At 17.7% G+C, this 25185-nt stretch overlaps 1 protein-coding gene across 1 annotated transcript; it reads left to right on the top strand.

Moving 5' to 3' along the window:
* Window positions 1–949: 949 nt before the first annotated feature.
* CORC01_00197 (uncharacterized protein) lies at window positions 950–1108 on the top strand (the record flags this gene model as incomplete). The annotated part of the gene is made up of 1 exon (XM_022611855.1): window positions 950–1108. A coding segment is annotated over one exon (159 nt), but the record flags the coding sequence as incomplete, so codon positions are not given.
* Between the last annotated feature and the right edge of the window lie 24077 nt (window positions 1109–25185).

Here is a 25185-nt window from a genome sequence, read left to right on the forward strand (position 1 = left end):
AATAAAAAAAGCCTTATTATTTAAGTTATTTATAGAATTAATATAAAAGCAAGAAAACAAAAGGCTAAAAAAGGGGCAGAGGCTGCTCTTATATACCCTCTTATACGAATACTTAAATAAATATTCATAGAGGCAATAAATCAATATAAAAAGTCCGTACGAGTGATTTACTATAACTACTTCGGATCAAATAAATCAATACGATAATCGTACATATAATTTATTAATAAGTTCAATTTTAATATCGACTCATCCGTTAATTAATAAATAACTATTTTATTTTTATCTAATTATATAACGGATTATTATTAAATTTATTTAAGTTAAGGGCGCAAGAATTTAATTTATTATTTTAAAAAATAAATAACTATCGTCGTACGATAACTTACTTATTCAATTTATTAACTAACTTTATAAAACGATAATTAATTTAACCTAATTATTAACCCAGGGGATAGCATACGTTTATTAATAAAAAAAAAAAGTTTCTAATATTAAAATAATAATAATTAAGATTAAACGTACGGTATATTAAAAATAACTAAACCTCTATTCAGTCACGTAAATATTCCGACACATAACTAGCTCTAGTCGCGTATAAGGACACATTCCAAAACACTTTCCCTATTATACGAACTTAAGAAGAGCATCACAAAATAGAATCACTTTTTTAATCACTAACTTATCACCGGGATCTATGTACACATCCCCCCCAGTCCGTCTAACAATAATATTAAAAGCTACTTTCTTAACGGTCTTAGTTACCTATTTATATTGGCTTATCGACGTTATATAAAATATAATTAGTAATTAAAACCTACGCTTTCGCTAAGCCTATATAAAAAACGAGGTGTTTACCGGCCGGGATTATCTCGGCCCTCGCTTAGAATACTTTAATAAACTTCGGATTATAATTTTATTAAAGTATTTTAAATTAATTATTAAGTAATACCGGTTTATATATAAAGTAATACCCTCTAAGAAAAGGCCGTTTCTACCTTTTATTAAAGAGTATAATAATAATTATTTTATATTAATTAAACTAAGTATCCTATGCTATTATAAGATTTTTTTAAAGATAATAAAATTATCGATTTTTAATAAATAAAAGGTTTATTTATAGTAACGGCTTTAAATAACGTCTTTTTTTAATCCCTATTATCGGATTTTAAATTTGAAAATTATAACGTCTTTTTATAATAAATTAAAAAACGTAATATAATAAGTTCTTATAAAGCTTAAATTATTTTAATAAGGCTAATAATCTTAATATTATACTACCGTAATATAAAATAACTAAGGCTCGACCGGCCGTAAATAAAGCCGCCTACCGGGAAGCTATAATAAATTATCGTTAACTAAGAGTTTATAAAAGGCCGGCTATTTAATCTTTAATTAGGCCTTAGATTAATCTTAATAATAAACAAAAAGTTAGTTTAATATATTTAATAAAAAAAAGATAATAAGGGGTCGTATAAATAAAAGGCCGTTATAATTTAATATTCGGAGGCGGTAGAGTAAATAAAAAATAATATTAAATAACGGTAAATAAAAGAATTTACGACTAAATTATTTTATTTATTACTTAAGTAATTTATTATAAGTTAACGCTATAATTAAAATAAAAGTAATTATTTATTTATTTTTTCGTTATTTTTAAGGATTTTATAAATACTCTACGAGGAATAAGCTAGGGTATATGCTATTTAGTAAAAGTATTAAAGTTATTAAATTATTAAAATATTATTATAAACACTTTTACCGCCTTTGCGGGAATATATTATAATTTTAAGTTAATTAGGATAGTAGATGTGTATGCTGCTGTAAGGTGTATACCTCTGTATTAATTCTGTATGCCTTTATATTAATTCCTTATAAAAAATTATTTATAATAATAAACTTAGTTTTTTTTTTAATTTTTTTAAAAATAAAAAAGGATTTAAAACCTTCGGTTTTATAAATAATAAAATAAATATAAATAAAAACTTAATATTATTAATTAAAAACTTATAAATGTTACGGCCAGCTAGTCGTAGTGAGGTTTATGTTAACAAAAGTTAAGGCTACGATACTTATAAATAATAGTCGTTATAAAAATAGCTTTAATAAAGCTATTATTTATAAGTCGTAAGATAAGTAAGGCTTCGGTAATTAATCGTAGTTTTATTAAATAAATTTTTAATAAAAATAACTAAAAGCGATCGTTAAATTTAATATAAAAATTAATTATTAAAAAAGCTATAGAAGTCTATCTTTAAGCCTAGCTTGGGCTATTTTATATATAAATCTTAATTATAAATATATTTTTTATAATAGCTTATTTATTATTATCCAACCGTTTATTAAACGGTCGTCCGTTTTATATTTTTATAATCGCCCGTTTTATTTATTTATAAACGTCCGTTTTTTATTTTATTATACGATCGTAGTTATATAACTTATTTATAATTTTTTTATTTTAAAAGAGGCCGTTTAAATTCTTATTATTATATATATAATATAATAGCCGCTGTAGGTCCTATAGGGCAAGGCCTTGGTCTAGTAATACGTATTAAGTCGTAATATTAGCTCTTTTTTTTAAAAATTTAGTCCTTAAGCCTATAAATAAGTTATTCGTTTTTAAATTAAGGAATCGTTAAATGTTTTTATTAAAATATACTAACGCTATATTAAATTAAATTAAAAAATTAAAATCGTAAATAGTTACGTTTCGTCGCTGTTTATTATATATTATTTATTTTTTTAATAAAAATATAAAAATAATACCGTATTTGAATTATTATTTTTAAAATATTCGTTATTTAGTTTTCTTTAATTTTAATATTTATAAAATATACTATCGTCTAAATATTTTATATAATATTTTTATTAATACTATTTATATTTATAAGTTTTTTAAGGATTATCTTTTATAAGTTTTAATTAATAAGTATAGTAAATTATTTAATAATAAAATCCGATTGTTTTAATTATAAAAAATAAATAAAAAAGTCGCGGTTTTAAAGAGAGTTATAAAGCTATAAAGAAAAGCTAAGGCTTATTAAAAGGCTTAAGTTAAATTAAATAAGTCGTTATTTAAATTAAAACGCTTTCGTTTTTAAAAACGAATAGTATTTAAAAAGAGTCGTATTATATTAAAAGAATTTCTTAAGGATACCGAGAGTATTTTTTTAATAGCTTAGGAGGCGTAAGTTAATAATATTTTTAACGTTATTAATTAAGATATTATAATAACTAGGAGTTTTAAATTTAAATTTAATTTTAATACTTTTTAAAAAGCTGTTAAGAGTTTTAAAGGTTTATAATGAGTTCCTATATATTATCCTTATATTTATAATCTTTTTATTTAATAAGGTACTTTTTACGTCCTTCTTTAGTTCGGTAATCGATAACTCGTTCGATTTTATATTTTAGTTTATTAAATTCGATAATAATACGATCCTTAGTATATAAGCTTTTAAGTATTAATTTTAAAAATAAGATATAAAAAACCGGGTAGTATCGTATCGTATTTAAGAGTTTTAATTTAAAATTAATTAGTAAAACTTTTTTAATAATTTCGAAAGGTCTAAGTTTTTTATAATTTAATTTGTTATTTAGTCGCTTCGTTTTAATATTGCAGCGAAAGAGATATATATTATCTCCTTTTTTTAAAATTAGTTTATTAATCCTTGATCTATCGGCGTATTTTTTTATACGCTACTATATAAATTTAAAATTTAAAAAGGCTTTTTTTTAGATCTTTTTAAGTTTATTTACGTTTACTACGGCTTTTATAGCCTATAGTCCTTTATATGTTTTTTTATATATAGTTAGTTAAAATCCGTAGTTAAAATAAAAAGGGGATTTTTTTATACTTTTGTTAACTACGCTATTATATACAAACTAGGCTATTAATAATAGTACTACCTAATTATCTTAGTCGTAATTTATATAATAGCGGAGGTATATCTTAAGAATTTAGTTAATTTTTTCCGTTTATTTATCGGTTTATAAATAAAAAAAGGTTAATAATTTATAATTTATACCGAGTTATAAAATTAAAGATCCCTAAAACTTAACGGTAAATAGCTTATTTTTATCGGAAATTATTTCCTTAAGTAAACCGTAGTTAATAATAACTATTTTAAAGAAAGTATATGCTAATTCCTTAGTATTATTTGCTTTTTTATATAATATAAAATAAATAAACTTAGTAAGTCGGTTAATAATAACTAAGATATTGTCGTATTATATATTCGTAAATAGTTCTTTAAATTTTAATAATTTAATAATAAAGTCTTAAGAAATTAAATATTATACTTTTAATAGTATCGGTAGAGGTTATAGCTCTTTATAAGGCTTATAAAGGCTATTTTTGCTTTTTTTATAAATATTATAGTTTTTAATAGCCTTAGCGATTTCTATTTTTATAGCGGTTTTATTATAATATTAACGAATCCGTTTTTATATTTTTATAATATTTTAATAACCGTATACTTAAGTATTATAAACTTTTATAATAAACTTAAAAATTATTTTTTTAAATAGGCTAATATTAATTTTTTTAATTATTATAAAGAGTTTTATAATAAATATAAAATTATCGTTATTATCGTATTTAAGGATTATTTATGTTTCCTTAGGGACTGTGACTTCGTAGTTAAGTCGTTTATTAAAAGCGTTTATTTTACCGTTTTCTAAACTTTTTTAATAAATAATTTAAAAATTAAATTTTAATAAGAATTCGTTTTATCTAATTTATTATTTATTTAGATTCTTATTTATTATAAAGTTTATAAGGTTTTTATAATTTATATAAATAATAACTTTGTATTTAATTCCTAAAAGCTATAGTCTTTATTTTTTAAAAATTTTAATTATAATTATTAATTTTTTATTGTAAATTTATTAATTTAATTCTATTCTATAGAATATTTTAAAATAAAATATATAAAAGTAAAGTATTTTTTATTAGTTTTGTTATTTTAAGATAGTTTTTATAGCGAAGTCCGAGGCGTTAATCTCGACTTTAAACGGTTTTTTTAAGTCTGGAATTATAATTATTAGTTCCGAAGTAATTAAATCCTTAATTTTATTAAAAGCTTCTTTATATTTTTTATTTTAAATAACGGTTATGTTTTTTTTTATTAAGTTATTAAAAGGTTTAATAATATTAGCGTAGTCTTTAAGGAATCGCCGGTAAAAATTAACGAATTTTAAAAATAATTATACGTTTTTAATATTAATAAGTATAGGCTAATCCTTAATTATTATTATTTTAAATACCTATATATAGATTTATCTTAACGTAATTATATAACTAAAAAAATCCACCTTTTATATATAAAATTCGCACTTATTGGGCTTAGTAAAGAGCTTTACGTTTTAAAGTTTTTAAAATACTATATAAACGTGTTTTTTATATATTTCGAAATTAAAAGAGAAAATAAAGATATTATTAAAATAAACGATTATAAAGATATCAATATACTCCCTAAGTATATATTTAACTATTATTTAAAATATAATAGGTACGTTAATAAGTCCGAAAAGTATAATTAAGTACTTATAAAGTCCTTTACGGGTTCGGAATACCGTTTTTTATTCGTTTTTTTTTTTAATTTTAATTTAATTAAATACTTTTTTAAAGTTTATTATAATAAACTATTAAACTCCGTATAATATTTCTTTAAGTTTTATAATAAAGGGTAATAAATAGTAATTCTTTTTAATAATTTTATTAAGTCTTTTATAATCGATTATAAATCTAAACTTTTTTTTATTTTTCTTAAATATAAAGAAAATTAATACTCCTATTAGAGAGAATAATAATTTAATATAACCTTTTTTAAGTTTATCGTTAATATACTCGTTAAGTTCGTCGTATTCAAGTTAATTTATAAAGTATAATAAATAAAACTTAGGTTATATTTTTTTTTAATTCGATTTTTATATTTTAGTTATTATGTTTTAATAGTTTTGTTTTTTTTTAGGGCGAATAGTTTTATATAAATCCGGTATTCCTTAGGTATAATTTAAAATAAATCCGATTTTTAATCGTCCGTACTAAATACGAATATTTTAATAAGTTCTATTATTTTAATAAAAGCGATATATTTAGTTTATTTTCGTTCGTTAAGTATTACGTAAGACTTATTTAAACCCTTTTCTTTAGGTCGTTTAGTAATTAAGTCTATTTAATAAAATTAGCCGGTTTTTTAATCTATTTATAGATTATATTTTCGTAACTATGAGATTCTTAAAATAACGTCGGTATCTCCGATCTTTATAATGTCGTATTTTAGTTATTTTAATTAATTATTAATATATATCGTAAGGTATATAGTCTCTTAGTTAATATATTTATTATTATAATTAACTTATTCTTTTTTTATCGTTCGTAAGGTATATAGGTTCGTTTTTTATACTTATAATAATTTATATTTATTTACCGTTCTTAATAAAATAAAAATTCTTTAAGCGCCGCTATTAATAATAGTATTTATATTATATCCGTTTATTTAGAATTTAAGTCGTAAATATTCCTTATTAGGGAGTATTATAAAATATAAAAATTTATTTATTTTAACCGTTTTTTATTATTTTTTTACGATTAATATACTTAGTTTTTTAATATCTCGAGGGCTAATACCCGTCCTTTTTTTACAAGCCGTTTATAATTAGCTATTAAATCGGGACGTTTTTATCTTTTAATAAATAAATATAATACGTTAATAATATCGTAAATATCGTTTATTTTTTTATTAATAGGTTTTTTCTTTTTAAAAAATAATTTATAGTTTTTAAGTATTTTAATATTAAATTATATATCTAGAATATGTCGGTTATATAAGTAGTTTTTTAGGTCCTTAGTAAGCTAATTTAGTTCTTTTTAAAAGCTTATAAATTTTTATTATTTTAATTATTTATTTAAATCGGCTTTTTTTTTAATAATAAAATCGTTAATATTAGGTAATATTTTATAATCGATTTTTAATTAGGTATATCGTCGAGCGACGTTATAAAGTTCGTTTAAATTATAAAGCGATTATTAGTTTATTAACTATTCGTAGTTTAATATATTAATATTATTTAAAAAGGGGTCGTAATCTAGTCCCTCAATATTAAATTCTATAAATATATCGTCAGTAATTTCTTTACTTAAGTTATTTAATTTAATATTTTTTTTAAATATAAAAAAGTTTTATTTTAAACGGAGTATATTATCCTTTATTATTATTTTAAATTATTTATATAATCGTTATTATAAAATAATAAAGACTATCTTTATAATTAAATATTAAGGAATATAGGCGTCTATCGTATAATAGGCCTCGTTTAGTTCCTTAATACGTTAATAATAACGTTTTTCTAACGTCTAAAGTCCGTATATTAAATATATAATATTTATTTTTTTATTAATTTCGTATTCTAATTAAAAAAGGTTTTTTTTTATTTTGGCCTTTAGTCGTTTTTAGAATCGTTATTAAAATAAAACGAGTATTACTTTTATATCTAGTTGCTTTTTTTTTAATAATCGGCCGGTTTTATAATAATTAACTAAAATATGAATATAATCTTTATTATAATTTTCTATCGTTAAAAGGCGCTATTTATAATATTAAATTATTTTATTAAGTATTTGTCGTATTATATAAATAAATTTATTTAAAATCCGTATTTTATAAGCTAAGATCTCGTTTTTTAATTAAAATAGGTCGTTTTTATTTTTAATTATTATTTTTTTTTTAATTTACCTCTTATTATTATAAAAGTTTATACTCGTTTAAAAAAACTAATAGGTTATATTCTAATTACTTCGTATATTATTAATAATATTTAGATATACTTTTTATTATAGTTTTCGATAGTCTTAAAATATTAAATTACTTTTTACTTATTTATTATAATAAGGGTTCTATTAAAGGGTTTCTTAAGGTACTATTTTAATTATTTTTTATTATCTCGGTAAGTAAGGTAGTTATCGTTATAATATATAGTCTAAAAGAGTAATTTATAAAGTACTTTTTTAAAAATAATATTGATTTATTTCTTAAGGATAGGTCGTTATTAAATTCGTTTAAGCTATTTATAGTTTTTAATTATATATTTTAACTTATCGTAATTATAATATTTAAATTTCTTTTTTTAACGGGATTAGTTTCGTTTCGCTATATTAAGGTTTATAAGTCCGCTATATTATTTATAAATAATAGTTTATCAAGGGTTATTATTCTCGTTATAGCGGTATTTTTAATTAAAATTATATTAAAATTGCTATTAATATTTATATCCTGAGTTAGGTTCTTATTATTATTATTTTTTTTCCTTTTTTTTTTTATAAAGGCGATTATTGATTTTAATTATAAGTTTAGTATATCAAAGGAAATCGTTTAGTTCGTTAATTTTAGTGAGTTCGTCCTTAACCTTATCCTTTAATCTTTAATAAAATATAAAAATTTTAATATCGTTAGTAAAATTAAGTTAAGTATTAAAGCGTTTAAACTCGGCTAAATAATCTTTTATTAATTTAATTTATTGGAGTTATAATATATCGCGCTCGGCTTATCGTTTTTTATTTAGATTTTAAAAAAGCGATTTAAAAGTTTTTTTAAACCTATCGAAATTATAATAAATATTTTATATTTAAATAGAATATTTGTTAAAAATCTCTTTTTTAAAATATTCTTTTTAAAAGGGTTCAAATTATTTAAAAGCTTATTTTTAAAAGAAATTAGCGGCGTATACGACCTTTTTAATTTCGTTATTAAAATCTTTTTAATAAAAGTTTTAAAAATTTTTAATTTAAATTAAGAATCTTTTTAAAGTTCTAAAAGTCTTATTAAAAGTAATAAATATGTTAAATTTAAATTTTTATTATCCTTTATTAAGAGGGGTAATAACGATATTAATGGTATTTTAAAGCGTATTTATTTAGTTAGCGAAGTTTAAAGCCTTTTAGCGTTCGTTCTTAAGTCTTTCGAACGTAGCGTTAAATATTCTTTATATCTTAATAATATCGCGGTCGTTCTTAACTTAAGTTTTTATTAATTAAATAATAATAATATCGAGGAGGTCCGTTAGTTTTTTATTATATTAAATACTTTAATTAACGACGCGGCGTATTAAATTATATATTATTTTATTAAAAACCGCGTCCTTATTAAAATTATACTTAATGTTAAATATCTTTACGTCTCCTTCGGCTTAAGTTAGCTCGGCGTCTAAAGCCTAGGGCTTTTTACTTTTATTAAAAAAAGATTTAATAAATATCGTTTATACTATTTAATAAGTTTTTATAAAGTCGATTTATTAAATAAGAATAATTAAAATATTATAGCTAATTAGTCGTAATAAGGTTTATATTAATAAAAGTCGGGGCTACGATATTTATAAATAATAATCGTTATAAGAATAGCTTTAATAAAGCTATTATTTATAAATTATAAAATAGGTAAAGCTTTAATAATTAATCGTAGTCTTATTAAATAAGTTTTTAATAAAAATAGTTAAAAGCGATCGTTAGATTTAATATAAGAATTAATTATTAAAAAAATTATAGAAGTTTATCCTTAAGCTTAGCTCGGGCTATCTTATATATAAATTTTAATCGTAAATATATCTTTTATAATAGTTTATTTATTATTATTTAACTATTTATTAAACGGTCGTCCGTCTTATATTTCTATAATCGCCTGTTCTATTTATTTATAAACGTCCGTTTTTTATTTTATTATATAATCGTGGTTATATAACTTATTTATAGTTTTTTTATCCTGAGGGAGGCCGTTTAAGTTTTTATTATTATATATATAGTATAGTAGCTGCTATAGGTCCTGTGGGGCAGGGCCCTGGTTTGGTAATGCGTGTTAGGTCGTAATAATAAAACGGATTTTTAAAAATTTATATAAAAGTTAATAAAAAAGTCGTTAATTAAAAAGTTTATTAAATAAACCATAAAAAAGCAAATATTAAATAAAATAATAATATAAATACGACCGTTTTAAAAATATTTAATATATTTATTTTTAATATAAAAAGCCTTTTTTATAATAATAAAACGTATATAATACGTTTTAATATTATTAAAAAAGCCGTTATTAAAATTTATAAATTTTTTTTTTTTTTATATTTTTTTTTATTATAATAGTTTAATTTTATTTTTATTTTTAAATATAATTATAAATAAAGCCGTATTAATTTTAAATTTAATTAAGGATTTAACTATTTTAATAAAAATAATATAAATATTAATATTTTCTTTATAAATTATTTAAATTTATTAAAAATAATATTTTTAAAAATTTAAAAAAAAAGAAAATTTATAAATTTTAATAACGGCTTTTTTAATAATATTATTAAAAACGGCTTTATAGTTTATTTTTTTAATTTAATATTTAAATTATTAATATAAAAATCTTTTATTTTTAGAATTAATAATAAAAAGATTATTAAAAATTTTTAACTTTTCCCCCTTTTTTACTTTTTTTTTAAAAATCTTTAAAGTTTTTATTAATAAGCTTATTAACCTCTTTTTTAGTAGCGGCTTTAATAGCGGCGTCGGCGGCCTTTTTAATAATAGCGGCGTTAATAATACGTTTAGTAATAACGGTAATACGAATAACGGCCTTTTTAGCCTTAGCGGCGCGGGCGGCGTAGGCGCGCTCGGTAGCGCCCTTTTTAATAAGGGTAATACTGGCTATTATATATATATATATTTAATTATTATATTATAATTTATTAATATTAAAAAAAGGTTATATAAAATTAAAAATTAACTTAAAAAACTTATAAAAACGATTTATAAAAGAGTTAAAAAAAAGATTTATTAAGAAAGTAAATAATAAAAAAAAGGTATTTTTATTATTTATTAACTTATTTAAATAATAACTTTACGACCGACTTTATAATAATTTATTTATTAATAAATATATATAATAATAATAATAATACGTTTATATAAATATATTATAACACTATTATTTATAAAATAGTATAGGATTACTATTTTTAATAAATTCTTTTTATTAAACTTACTTTTTTTTATTAATTATTTTTATATTTATTTAAAAAGGATATAAAAAGGATTTATATATATAATTTAATTACGAATAGTTTCGTAATTAAGGGGGTATATTATAAAAGGTTTAATATATAACTATATATAGCTAAGGTAATACCTGTTTAAATACGTTTATTAACTTACTTCTTAAACGCCCTTAGATAATATATTTACTTAATTAGTTTTTAAAAAATCCTTTTAAAAAAATAAGCATTTTAGACTATAAGAACTACGTTTCTACGCTCCTAGCCTATAATAAATATTAAATCCATTTTTTATAAAATTAAAGTTTTATTATAAAACCTAAATTATATAATTAAAAAGTTTAATATATATATACAGACGCTTATATTTTTAATAATCGACTTTTTAATATTATTAATTTAATAATTATAAACGCTTTTTAATTATTATAAAGCGCTTTTATAATTTAATTTTATTAAAATTTAAATCTTAACTTATTAAAAAAGCTTTTTAATATTAATAATTAAAATAATTAATTAGTTAATAAAAATATATATAAATAATAACGTATTTAATTATAATTTTAATAAATTAAATATATATATTTTAAAATAAATAAAATATATTTTTAGCTTAAAGAAGTATTTAATATAAAAAAATCTTAAATTATATTGAAAAATAAAAATAAAGAAAAACGTTTAATATTTTAAAAAAATAAAAAAAAAGGTTTATTAAAAAGATTGATCGGTTTTATAACGTTACGGTATATATAATAAAATAAGTTATAATATATAAATATATTTTAAAAATATAAAATTGTTTAATAATTTAAATATTAATAAAAGTTAATTAATATTTTATATTATAGTTATATAAATTTATAAAATATTTAAAAAGTTAAAAAGAATACGCGGCTAATTAATATACGCAGCTAATTAATAAAGTATATTATATAAATTTATAAAATATTTAAAAAATTAAAAAAAGTACGCGGCTAATTAATATACGTAGCTAAGTAATAAAATACGTTATATATAGATTATTTTTATATTCTTTTTAAATACGTATAAAATAAATTTATAAAAAGAATAAAGTTAATAAAACAATTATTAAAAATAATATGACTATATTATTTTATTAAGAATAACGTTATAATATACCTATTGTTATGACCTAACACGCATTGCTAAACTAGGGCCCTGCCCTACAGGACCTGCGGCGGCTACTACACTATATATATAGTAATGACGGCTCCCCTCGGGACGGAAGAACTATAAATAAATTATATAACTACGATCGTACGATAAAATAAGGAACGGACGCCCGCGAATAAATAAGACGGGCGATTATAAAAATATAAGATAAATAACTATTTAATAAATCGTTAAATAATAAATAAATAAAATATTATAAAGGATATATTTACGACTAAGATTTATATATAAGATAGCCTAAGTTAGGTTTAAAAATAGACTTCTATAGTTTTTTTAATAATTAATTCTTATATTAAATCTAACGATCGTTTTTAATTATTTTTATTAAAAATTTATTTAATAAAACTATAATTAATTATTAAAGCCTTACTTATTTTATAATTTATAAATAATAGCTTTATTAAAACTATTTTTATAACGATTATTATTTATAAATATCGTAGCCCCGACTTTTATTAATATAAACCTTATTACGACTAGTTAGCCGTAACACTTTAATTATTCTTATTTAATAAGTCGACTTTATAAAAAACTCACTAAATAATATAAACGATGTTTACTTAATCTTTTTTTAATAAAAGTAAGTAGCCTTAGGCTTTAAATACCGAACTCTCCTAAGCCGAAGGAGATTTGGAGATACCCGATATTAAATTTAATTTCGATGGAGACGTAGTCCTTAATTAAATAATATACGCCCGGATACGCAAGGCCATTAAAAAAAGCGTTAAACGTAATAAGGAATTAAGTAAACTTTTTAATATTAATATTACTCAATTAATAAAAGCCTAAACTAAGAACGACCATAATATTATTAAAATATAAAGAATATTTAACGCTACGTTTAAAAAATTTAAAAATAAATATTAAAAAGTTTTAAACCTCGTCGATTAAGTAAATATATTTTAAAATACTATTAATATCGTTATTACCCCTCTTAATAAAGGATAATAAAAGTTTAAATTTAACGTACTTATTATTTTTAACAGGACTTTTAAAATTTTAAAAAGATTTTTAATTTAAATTAAAAACTTTTAAAACTTTTATTAAAAAGATTTTAATAATAAAATCGAGAAGGTCGTATACGCCGTTAGTTTTTTTAAAAAAATGAGTTTTTAAATAATTTGAGCTTTTTTAAAAAGAATATTTTAATAAAGAAACCTTTAATAAATATTTATTTAAAATACGAAATATTTATTATAATTTCGAAGGATTTAAAGAAATATTTAAATTATTTTTTTAAAATCTAAATAAGAAACGATAAGTTGAGCGCGATATATTATAATTCCAATAGATTAAATTAGTAAAAAACTATTTAACTAAGTTTAAACGCCTTAGCGCCTAGCTCAATTATACTAATAATACTAAAATCTTTATATTTTATTAAGGATTAAAGGACAAAGTTAAGGACGAACTTATTAAGTTTAATAAATTAAATAATTTCTTTTAATATACCGAACTCGTAATTAAAATCGATAACCGTTTTTATAAACAAAAAAAAGAAAAAAAAGACCGGCGATAAGAACTTAATTTAAAACGTAAATATTAATAATAATTTTAACATAATTTTAATTAAAAACACCGTTATAATAGGAATAATAATTTTTAATAAACTATTATTTATAAATAATATAACGGACCTATAGACCTTAGTATAACAAAACGAGATTAATCCCGTTAAAAAAAAATTTAAATATTATAATTATAATAAGTTAAAATATATAACTAAAGACTATAAATAATTTAAATAAATTTAATAACGACCTATTTTTAAGAAATAAATTAATATTATTTTTAAAGAAGTATTTTATAAATCGCTTTTATAAACTATATATTACAACGATAACTACCTTATTTACCGAGATAATAAAGAATAATTAAAATAGTATTTAAAAAACCTTTTAATAAAACCCTTATTATAATAAATAAATAAGAAATAATTTAATATTTTAAGATTATTAAAAACTATAATAAAAAGTATATTTAAATATTGTTAATAGTATATAAAATAGTTAAAATATAATTTATTAATTTTTTTAAACGAGCGTAAATTTTTATAATAATAAAAGGTAGATTAAAAAAAAGGATAATAATTAAAAATAAAAACGACTTATTTTAATTAGAAAATGAGATTTTAATTTGTGAAATACGGATTCTAAATAAATCTATTTATATAATATAATAAATATTTAATAAAATAATTTAATATTACGAATAACGCTTTTTAATAATAAAAGATTATAACAAAAACTATATTCGTATTTTAATTAGCTATTATAAAGCCGGCCGATTATTAAAGAAAAGGTAATTAAATGTAAAAGTAATACTTATTTTATTTTAATAACGATTTTAAAGACGATTAAAAGCTAAAATAAAAAAAGACCTTTTTTAGTTAAAATACGAAATCGATAAAGAAATGGATATTATATATTTAATATATAGACTTTAGACGTTAAAAAAACGTTATTATTAATATATTAAGGAACTAAGCGAGGCTTATTATATAGTAAACGCTTATATTCCCCGATATTTAATTATAAAAATAGTCCTTATTATTTTATAATAGCGATTATATAAATAATTTAAAATAATAATAAAGGATAATATACTCTGTTTAGAATAAAACTTTTTTATATTTAAAAAAAATATTAAGTTAGATAACTTAAGTAAAGAAATTACTAACGATATATTTATAAAATTTAATACTAAGGGACTAGATTACGACCCCTTTTTAAATAATATTAATATATTAAATTACGAATAGTTAATAAGTTAATAATCGTTTTATAATTCGGACGAACCTTACGACGTCGCTTGACGACGTACTTAGTTAGAAATCGATTATAGGATACTGCTTAATATTAACGATTTTACTATTAAAAAAGAAGCCGATTTAGATAAATAGTTAAAATAATAAGAATTTATAAGCTTTTAAGGAGAACTAAATTAGCTTATTAAAAATCTAAAAGATTACTTATATAACCGATATATTCTAAATACATAATTTAATATTAAAATATTTAAAAATTATAAATTATTTTTTAAAAAAAGAGAACCCATTAACAAAAAAATAAACGATATCTACGATATTATTAACGCATTATATTTATTTACTAAAGGATAGAAGCGTCTTAATTTAGTAATTAATTACGAACGGCTTATAAAGGAAGGACGGGTATTAACCCTTTAGATATTAAAAAACTAAATATATTAATTATAAAAGAACGACGAAAAGCAGCTAAAATAAATAAGTTTTTATATTTTATAATATTCTTTAATAAGGAATATTTACGATTTAAATTTTAAATAAACGGATATAATATAAGCATTATTATTAATAGTAGCGTTTAAAGAATTTTTATTTTATTAAAAATAGTAAATAAATATAAATTATTATAAATATAGAAAACGAACTTATATACTTTACGAATAATAAAAAGAGAATAAGTTAATTATAACGACGGATATATTAACTAAAAAACTATATATTTTACGATATATATTAATAATTAACTAAAATAATTAAAATACGATATTATAAAGATCGGAGATACCGACGTTATTTTAAGAATCTTATAATTATAAAAATATAATTTACGGATAAATTAAAGAACCGGCTAACTTTATTAAATAAACTTAGTTATTAAACGACTTAAGGAAAAAGGTTTAAATAAGTCTTACGTAATACTTAACGAACGAAAATAAACTAGATATATCGCTTTTATTAAAACGATAGAATTTATTAAGATATTCGTATTTAATACGGACGATTAAAGATTAGATTTATTTTAAACTATATTTAAAAAGTACCGGATTTATACGAAATTATTCACTTTAGAAAAAGAAATAGGACTATTAAAATATAATAGCTAAAATATAAAAGTTAAATTAAAAAAAAGAATATAACCTAAGTTTTATTTATTATATTTTATAAATTAACTTAAACGCGACGAACTTAACGAGTATATTAACGATAAACTTAAGAAAGGTTATATTAAACTATTATCCTTTTTAATAAAAATACTAATCTTTTTTATATTTAAAAAAAGTAAAAAGAAGCTTAAATTTATAATCGATTATAAAAAACTTAACGAAATTATTAAAAAAAAATTACTATTTATTACTCCTTATTATAGAACTTAAGGAAATATTATATAAAGCTTAATAGTTTATTATAATAGACTTTAAAAAAATATTTAATTAAATTAAAATTAAAAAAAGAAACGAATAAAAAATAGTATTCCGAACCTATAAAGGACTTTACGAATACCTAATTATACCTTTCGGACTTATTAATATACCCGTTATATTTTAAATAATAATTAATTATGTATTTAAAGAATACGTCGATATTTTTATAGTCGTTTATTTTAACAATATCCTTATTTTCTCTTTTAATTTTAAAATATATAAAAAATACGTTTATATAGTATTTTAAAAATTTTAAAATGTAAAGCTCTTCGCTAAGCTTAATAAATATAAATTTTATATATAAAAAATAGATTTTCTTAGCTATACGATTATATTAAGATAAATTTATATATAGGTATTTAAGGTAATAGTAATTAAAGACTAGTTAATATTTATTAACGTTAAAAACGTATAGTTATTTTTAAGATTCGTTAACTTTTATTAGCGATTTTTTAAAAACTACGCTAATATTATTAAACTTTTTAATAATTTAATAAAAAAAAATATAATTTTTATTTAAGATAAAAAATATAAAAAAGCTTTTAATAAAATTAAGGACTTAATTATTTTAAAACTAATAATTATAATTCCGGATTTAAAAAAACCGTTCGAAGTTAAGACCGACGTTTTAGACTTTATTATAAAAGTTATCTTAAGATAACAAAACTAATAAAAAATACTTTATTTTTATATATTTTATTTTAAAACGTTTTATAAAGTAAAATTAAATTAAGAAATTTATAATAAAAAATTAATAATTATAATTAAAGCTTTTAAAAAATAAAGACTATAGCTTTTAAAAACTAAATACGAAGTTATTATTTATATAAATTATAAAAACTTTATAAACTTTATAATAAATAAAAATTTAAATAAACGATAAATTAAATAAAGCGAATTTTTATTAAAATTTAATTTCTGAATTATTTATTAGAAAAGTTTAGAAAACGATAGAATAGACGTTTTTAATAAACGATTTAATTATAAAGTCATGGTCCTTAAGGAAATATAAATGATTTTTAAATACGACGATAACGGTAATTTTATATTTATTATAAAACTTTTTATAATAACTAAAAGAGTTAATATTAACTTGTTTAAAAAAATAACTCCTAAATTTATTATAAAAGTTTATAATACTTAAGTATACGATTATTAAAGTATTATAAAAATATAAAAACGGATTTATTAATATTATAATAAAACCGTTATAAAAGCAGAAATCGCTAAGGCTATTAAAGACTACGATATTTATAAAAAAAGTAAAAATAGCCCTTATAAGCTTTATAAAAAGCTATAACCTCTACCGGTGCTATTAAAAATATAGTATTTAATCTCTTAAGATTTTATTATTAAATTATTAAAGTTTAAGGAACTATTTATAAATATATAATATAATAATATTTTAGTTATTGTCGACCGATTTATTAAGTTTACTTATTTTATATTATATAAAGAAGTAAGTAATATTAAAGAATTAGTATATACTTTTTTTAAAATAGTTATTATTAATTATAGTTTACCTAAGGAAATAATTTCTAATAAAAATAAGCTATTTACCGTTAAGTTTTAAAGATTTTTAATTTCATAGCTCGGTATAAATTATAAACTATTGATTTTTTTCTATTTATAAATCGATAGATAAACGAAAAAAATTAATTAAATTTTTAAGATATACCTCCGTTATTATATAAATTATAACTAAAATAATTAAGTAATATTACTATTAATGGCTTAGTTTATATATAATAGCGTAATTAATAAAAGTATAAAAAAATCCCTTTTTTATTTTAACTACGGATTTTAATTAACTATATATAAAGAAGTACGTAAAAGACTATAGGTTATAAAAGCCGTAGTAAACGTAAATAAATTTAAAAAAATCTAAAAAAAAGCCTCTTTAGACTTCGAGTTTATACGGTAGTATATAAAAAAATACGTTAATAGATTAAAAATTAATAGATTAATTTTAAAAAAAGGAAATAATATATATTTCTTTCGCCGTAATATTAAAATAAAACGACTAAGCGATAAGTTAGATTATAAAAAACTTAAACCTTTTAAAATTATTAAGAAAGTTTTATTAATTAATTTTAAATTAAAACTCTTAAATACGATACGATATTACTTAGTTTTTTATATTTTACTCCTTAAGTTAATATTTAAAGGCTTATATATTAAAGATCGTATTATCGTCGAACTTAATAAATTAAAATATAAAATTAAATAAATTATCGACTACCGAATTAAAAAAAGACGTAAAAAGTACCTTATTAAATAGAAAGATTATGGATATGAAGATAATATATAAGAACCCGTTATAAACTTTTAGAACTCTTAATAGCTTCTTAAAGAATACTAAAATTAAATTTAAACCTAAAACTCCTAGCTATTATAGCGTTTTAATTAATAATATTAAAAATATTATTAATTTACGCCTCCCGGGCCGCTAAAGAAATACTCTCGGTATCTTTAAGAAATTCCTTTGATATAATATGACTTTTTTTAAATATTATTCGCTTTTAAAAACGAAGGCGTTTTAATTTAAATAACGACTTATTTAATTTAGTTTAAGCTTTTTAATAGGCCTTAGCTTTTCTTTATAGCTCTATAGCTTTTTTTTAAAACCGTAACTTTTTTATTTATTTTTTATAATTAAAACGATTAGACTTTATTATTAAATAATTTATTATATTTATTAATCGGGACCCGTAAGGAATTATCTATAGAAAACTTATAAATATAAATAATATTAATAGAAGTATCATACGAAATACTTAGATAATAGTATATTTTATAAATATTAAAATTAAGAAGAACTAAGTAACGAACGTTTTAAAAACGATAATTTAAATACGGTATTATTTTTATATTTTTATTAAAGAAACGAATAATACGTAATAAACGATAATAAGACGTAGCTATTTACAATTTTGATTTTTTAATTCGATTTAATATAATATTAATATATTTCAATGAAAATACTTAACGATTCCTTAATTTAGGAAATAAACGACTTATTTATAAGCTTAAGGATTAAACCTTTGAGGGGAGGAGTTAATATTACGACTTAATACGTATTACTAGACTAAGGCCTTACCTTATAAGACCTATAGCAACTATTATATTATATATATAATAATAACGGCTCTTTTTAGAATAGAAAAATTATAAATAAGTTATATAACTACGATCGTATAATAAAATAAAAAACGGACGCCCGTAAATAAATAAAACGGGCGATTATAAAAATATAAAACGGACGACCGTTTAGTAAACCGTCGGATAATAAATAAATAAAATATTATAAAAGATATATTTATAACTAAAATTTATATATAAAATAGCCCGAGCTAGGCTTAAGGATAGACTTCTATAGCTTTTTTAATAATTAATTTTTATATTAAATCTAACGATCGCTTTTAGCTATTTTTATTAAAAACTTATTTAATAAGATTATAATTAATTATCGAAGCCTTACCTATTTTACGACTTATAGATAATAACTTTATTAAAGCTATTCTTATAACGATTATTATTTATAAATATCGTAGCCCCGATTTTTATTAACACAAACCTCATTACGACTAGTTGGCCGTAACACCTGTATAAGCGTATTACTATTATTATAATATATATTTATTTATAAATAAATAATTATAAAACCGGTTATTAAATTATTATTTAAATAAACTCGTAAGTAATAAAAAAGAATTTTTTAATTTACTCTTTTATTAAATTCTTTTTTTTTAATTTATTTATAAATTATTTTTATAAATCTTTTAAATTAATTATAAACTTTGTATTATCGTTTTACAATATTAATAAATTATTATAATAAACTAAGAGTATAAAAACGTAGTTTTTATAATCTAAAATATTTATTTTTTAAATTTTCTTTTATAAACCGATTAAATAAATATACCGACTAAGGGCGTTTAAAATATAAATTAATAAATATATTTAAATAAATATTACTTTAATTATATATAAGTATATATAAAACTTTTTATAATATACCCTTTTAATTATAAAGTTATTTATAATTAAATTATATATATAAATCCTTTTTATTTATTTTTTAAATAAATATAAAAATAATAAATAAAAAATAAGCTTAATAAAAATAACTTATTAAAAATAATTATCTTATATTATTTTATTAATAATAGCGTTATAATATACTTATATAAACGCATTATTATTATTATTATATATATTTATTAATAAATAAATTATTATAAAGTCGGTTATTAAGTTATTATTTAAATAGGTTTATGAATAATAAAAATAATTTTTTTATTACCTATTCTTTTATTAAATCTTTTTTTAACCTATTTAAAAAAAAAATTTATAATTTTTTTTAATTAATTATTAGCTTTATATAACTCTTTTTTAATATTATTTTTATTAAAAAGCCGCCGACGTTTATATTAAAACCGCTTATATTATTAAAATTAAAAAAACTATTATTTACGCCGCCGTTATTAAAAAATACGTTAATAATTATATTATTAAAACTATTATTAAAAAAAGAATTAATAAGCTTATTAATGAAAGATTTTAAAAAAAATAAAAAGAAAATTATAAAATTTAATAAAATAAGTTTATTTAAAAAAAAAATCTTATATTAGTAATTTAAAAAATTAAAAATTAAAAAAATAAATTATAAAAAAAAAGATTTTAGAATTTTTTAAAATATTATTTTTAATATATTTAAATAATATATATAAGAAAAGTATTAATATTTATATATTATTTTTTTAAAAAAAAATTAAACTTTAAATTAAATTTAAAATTTATATAGTTTTATTTATAATTATATTTAAAAATAAAACTAAAAATAAAACTTTTATAAAAATTTCTTTTAATATTTTATTTTTTATTTTTTATTTTTATTTTATTTTAATAAGATTTAAAAGAAATATTAAAATATATTATATATATTTTATTATTATAAAAAAAAGCTTTTTATATTAAAAATAAATATTTTAAATACTTTTTAAAATGGTTATATTTATATTAAAATTATATTTTTTTTTAATATTTTATAATTTATTTAATAATATTTTTAATTAATAACTTTTTTATTAATTTTTATATAATCTTTAAAAATCCGTTTTTTAATTATTAAATTAATAATATTAATTCTTTATTAATATTTATTTTATTATTTATAAAATTAAAAATATTAAATTTTATTGTTTAATAAAAAATTAATTTATTTTTATAAATAATTCTTTTTAATAAAATAATAATAATAACGTATTTATATATTTTATTAATTTTTTTATTAAAAGCTATTAATTTTAAATATTATTAAAAAAGATTTATTTTATATATTTATTAATATTAATAATTAAATATATTTATTAAAATTAATATTATTATTTTTATCATTTTTATTTTTAATATAACTTTATAAAATAATTAATTTATATTTAATATAGTTTTATAAAATAAATTATTTTTAATAACCGCTTTTTAAATTATAATTAAATTATTAATCTTTAATATTTATGATTTTTTATAATTACTTTTTATATATTTTTTAAATTTAAATAAATGTTAAAATTTAAAAGCTTTTTTTAATTAAGTGTTTTATAAAACCGTTTATTAATATATTCTTTTATAATTATATATTTAATTTTTAAATAAATAATAACGTATTTTTAGTAAAGTTATATATTTTAAATATATATATAATAAAAACGTATAAAAAATCTTTTTATATTTATTACTATAAATCTAATTATTTATTTATTATTATCATAAACTATATAAAAGGTTTCTAAATAAATACGAAATTATAAAAAAATTTCTATAATAATATTATTTTTTTAATTAATCTTTTTATAAATAAAAAAGTTTTATTTTAATTATAAAAGTCGTTATTATTTATTATTTAAACGCTTTTTATTAAATTAAATTATTAATAAATATTATAATATATTTTTATAATAACTTTTTTATAGTTTTATTATTTATAAAAAAAGTATTACCGGTTATAAATAAAAATAAATTATAATTAAGTTTTTAATTTATTTTACTTTTTTATATATTATAATAAATTACTAAATAGTATATTTTATATATTATAATAAATTACTAAATAATATGTTTTATATAAATATTTAATAATTTAATTTATTATTTAAAAGTATTTAAATTTTAAATCTTTAAAATATTTAAATAATATTAAAACTATTTATATATAATTTAAATATATTAATATTTAAATATAAAAAACTAATTTCTTTTTAATATATTTTTATTTATATGAATATAAATTAATTTTAGGAATTGATATAAAGGCATATAGAATTGATATAAAAGCATACACCTTACAGCGGTATATATATTTACTATCTTAATTAACTTAAAATTATAATATATTCTTATAAAAGCGGTAAAAGTGCTTATAATAATATTTCGATAACTTAATAACTCAAAAGCTCTTACTAAATAATATATACCTTAAATTATTTTTCGTAAAGTATTTATAAAGTCCTTAAGGGTAATAAAAAAATAAATAAATAATTACTTTTATTTTAATTATAATATTAATTTATGATAAATTATTTAAGTAATAAATAGAATAATATAATTATAAATTCTTTTACTTATCGTTATTTAATATTATTTTTTATTTATTTTACTATTTTTAAATATTAAATTATAACGGCTTTTTATTTATACGACCCTTCATTATCTTTTTTTTATTAAGAATATTAAATTAATTTTTTATTTATTATTAAAATTAGTTTAAGGCTTAATTAAAGATTAAATAGCCGGCTTTTTATAAGCTTTTAATTAATAATAATTTATTACGGCTTCCCGGCGGGCGGTTTTACTTATAACTAATCGAGCTTTAGCTATTTTATATTATAGTAATTTGATATTAAAATTATTAGCCCTATTAAAATAACATAAGCTTTATAAGAATTTACTATATTATATTTTTTAATTTATTATAAAAAAATATTATAATTTTTAAATTTAAAATCCGATAATAAAAATTAAAAAAAGACGTTATGTAAAGACGTTATGTAAAGCCGCTATTATAAATAAACTTTTTATTTATTAAAAATTAATAATTCTATTATTTTTAAAAAAATCTTATAATAATATAGGATATTTAGTTTAATTAATATAAAATAGTTATTATTATATTCTTTAATAAAAAGATAAAAACGGCGTTTTTTAAAAAATATTATTTTATATATAAGTCGGTATTATTTAGTAATTAATTTAAGATATTTTAATAAAATTATAATTTAAAACTTATTAAAATATTTTAAATAAGGGCCGAGATAATCCCGGCCGGTAAACACCTCGTTTTTTATATAAGCTTAATAAAAATATAACTCTTAATTATTAATTAGATCCTATATAACGTCGACGAGCCGATATAAATAATTAAAACTATTAAAAAGGTAGCTTGTAATATTTTTATTATTTAATTTAATATTAAAAATAATATAAATATTAAAGTTTTAATATTAGCAAATAAAATAGCGAGTTTATTATACTTTCGTAAATAAGTATATTAAATATAAGTATTATAAAATCGGGCGTGAACTATTAAACTTATTATAAAACTTTTTTTATATTTTTTAAAAAAATTACTTTATTTTAATAAAAATAATAAGCTTTTATATAATAAATACTCTATAGTAAATATATAAAATAGTTTAATTTATTATTATATTAATATAAACGCGGTCTTTTTCGTTAAGCTTTATTATTATTTATATTATTAAATAAAAAACTTTTTTATTAAACTTATTATTATTATTATTATTATTACTGCCGGCTTTAATTTACTTTTATTTAGTTTTAAATATAACGTTAAAATTAATATAATAAATATAAAGGTATTATTAAATATTTAGAACTTTTCGTTAAATATAGCTTTTATTTATTTATTATAATTTATAATAATAATTATAAAGCGACGAATTAAGTATTATTCGATTAATTATTTTATATTTTTAAAAAAAAATCGAAAGCTTTTTAACTTTTCGTTATTAATAAAACTAAATATTATATTATAAATAGATTTAAAATACGTTTATTTAGTTATTTAGAATAATAAAAACTTAAAGCGATTAATATTATAAATATTATCGAAATTAATTATTTTTAAAAATCGCTTTTATATTTGAAAATAATAAAGAAAAGTCTAAATAAGTTTAATAAAGTGGTCCGGCTTATTATTAGTTTATTTGATAATATAAGGAATTTATTGCTTATTAAATAATTCAATTAATACGGCCGTTAATAAATAATTATTTAGTTTTTCTTAATTTAAATATATTTTAATATTATAAATATTATATTAAATAAATATAGAATTTAAGAATTATTTCTATATAATAATACGGACGTTACGTACCTAAATATTAATATAACGACTTATATTTTTAATAGAATTTTTAATAAATTAAGTAAGTTTTTAATATAAAGGGCAGGTAAATGTTTTAAAGCTTAATTAATAATTATATTAATTATAGCGAGGGTTTAATAAGTAATATAAAAGCTATTTTTTTTTATATTTTTATAATTATTTACTATTAATAGCTATATTTTAAAACCTTTATTATCGGATATTTACGCTTTTTAAAAGACTAGGTTTATTAAATCGATTATATTAAAACGAATATTATATAAGCCGACTTATTTAAAAAGTATATTTATATCGTTTTATAATATTAAATCCGTTAGTTTTTATAAATATATTAAGTTAATTAAAAAAGGCTTTTATAATAGGCT

The sequence above is a fragment of the Colletotrichum orchidophilum genome, assembly GCF_001831195.1.
Source record: "Colletotrichum orchidophilum strain IMI 309357 chromosome Unknown Scaffold_2.1, whole genome shotgun sequence".
NCBI classification, from domain to species: Eukaryota; Fungi; Ascomycota; class Sordariomycetes; order Glomerellales; family Glomerellaceae; genus Colletotrichum; species Colletotrichum orchidophilum.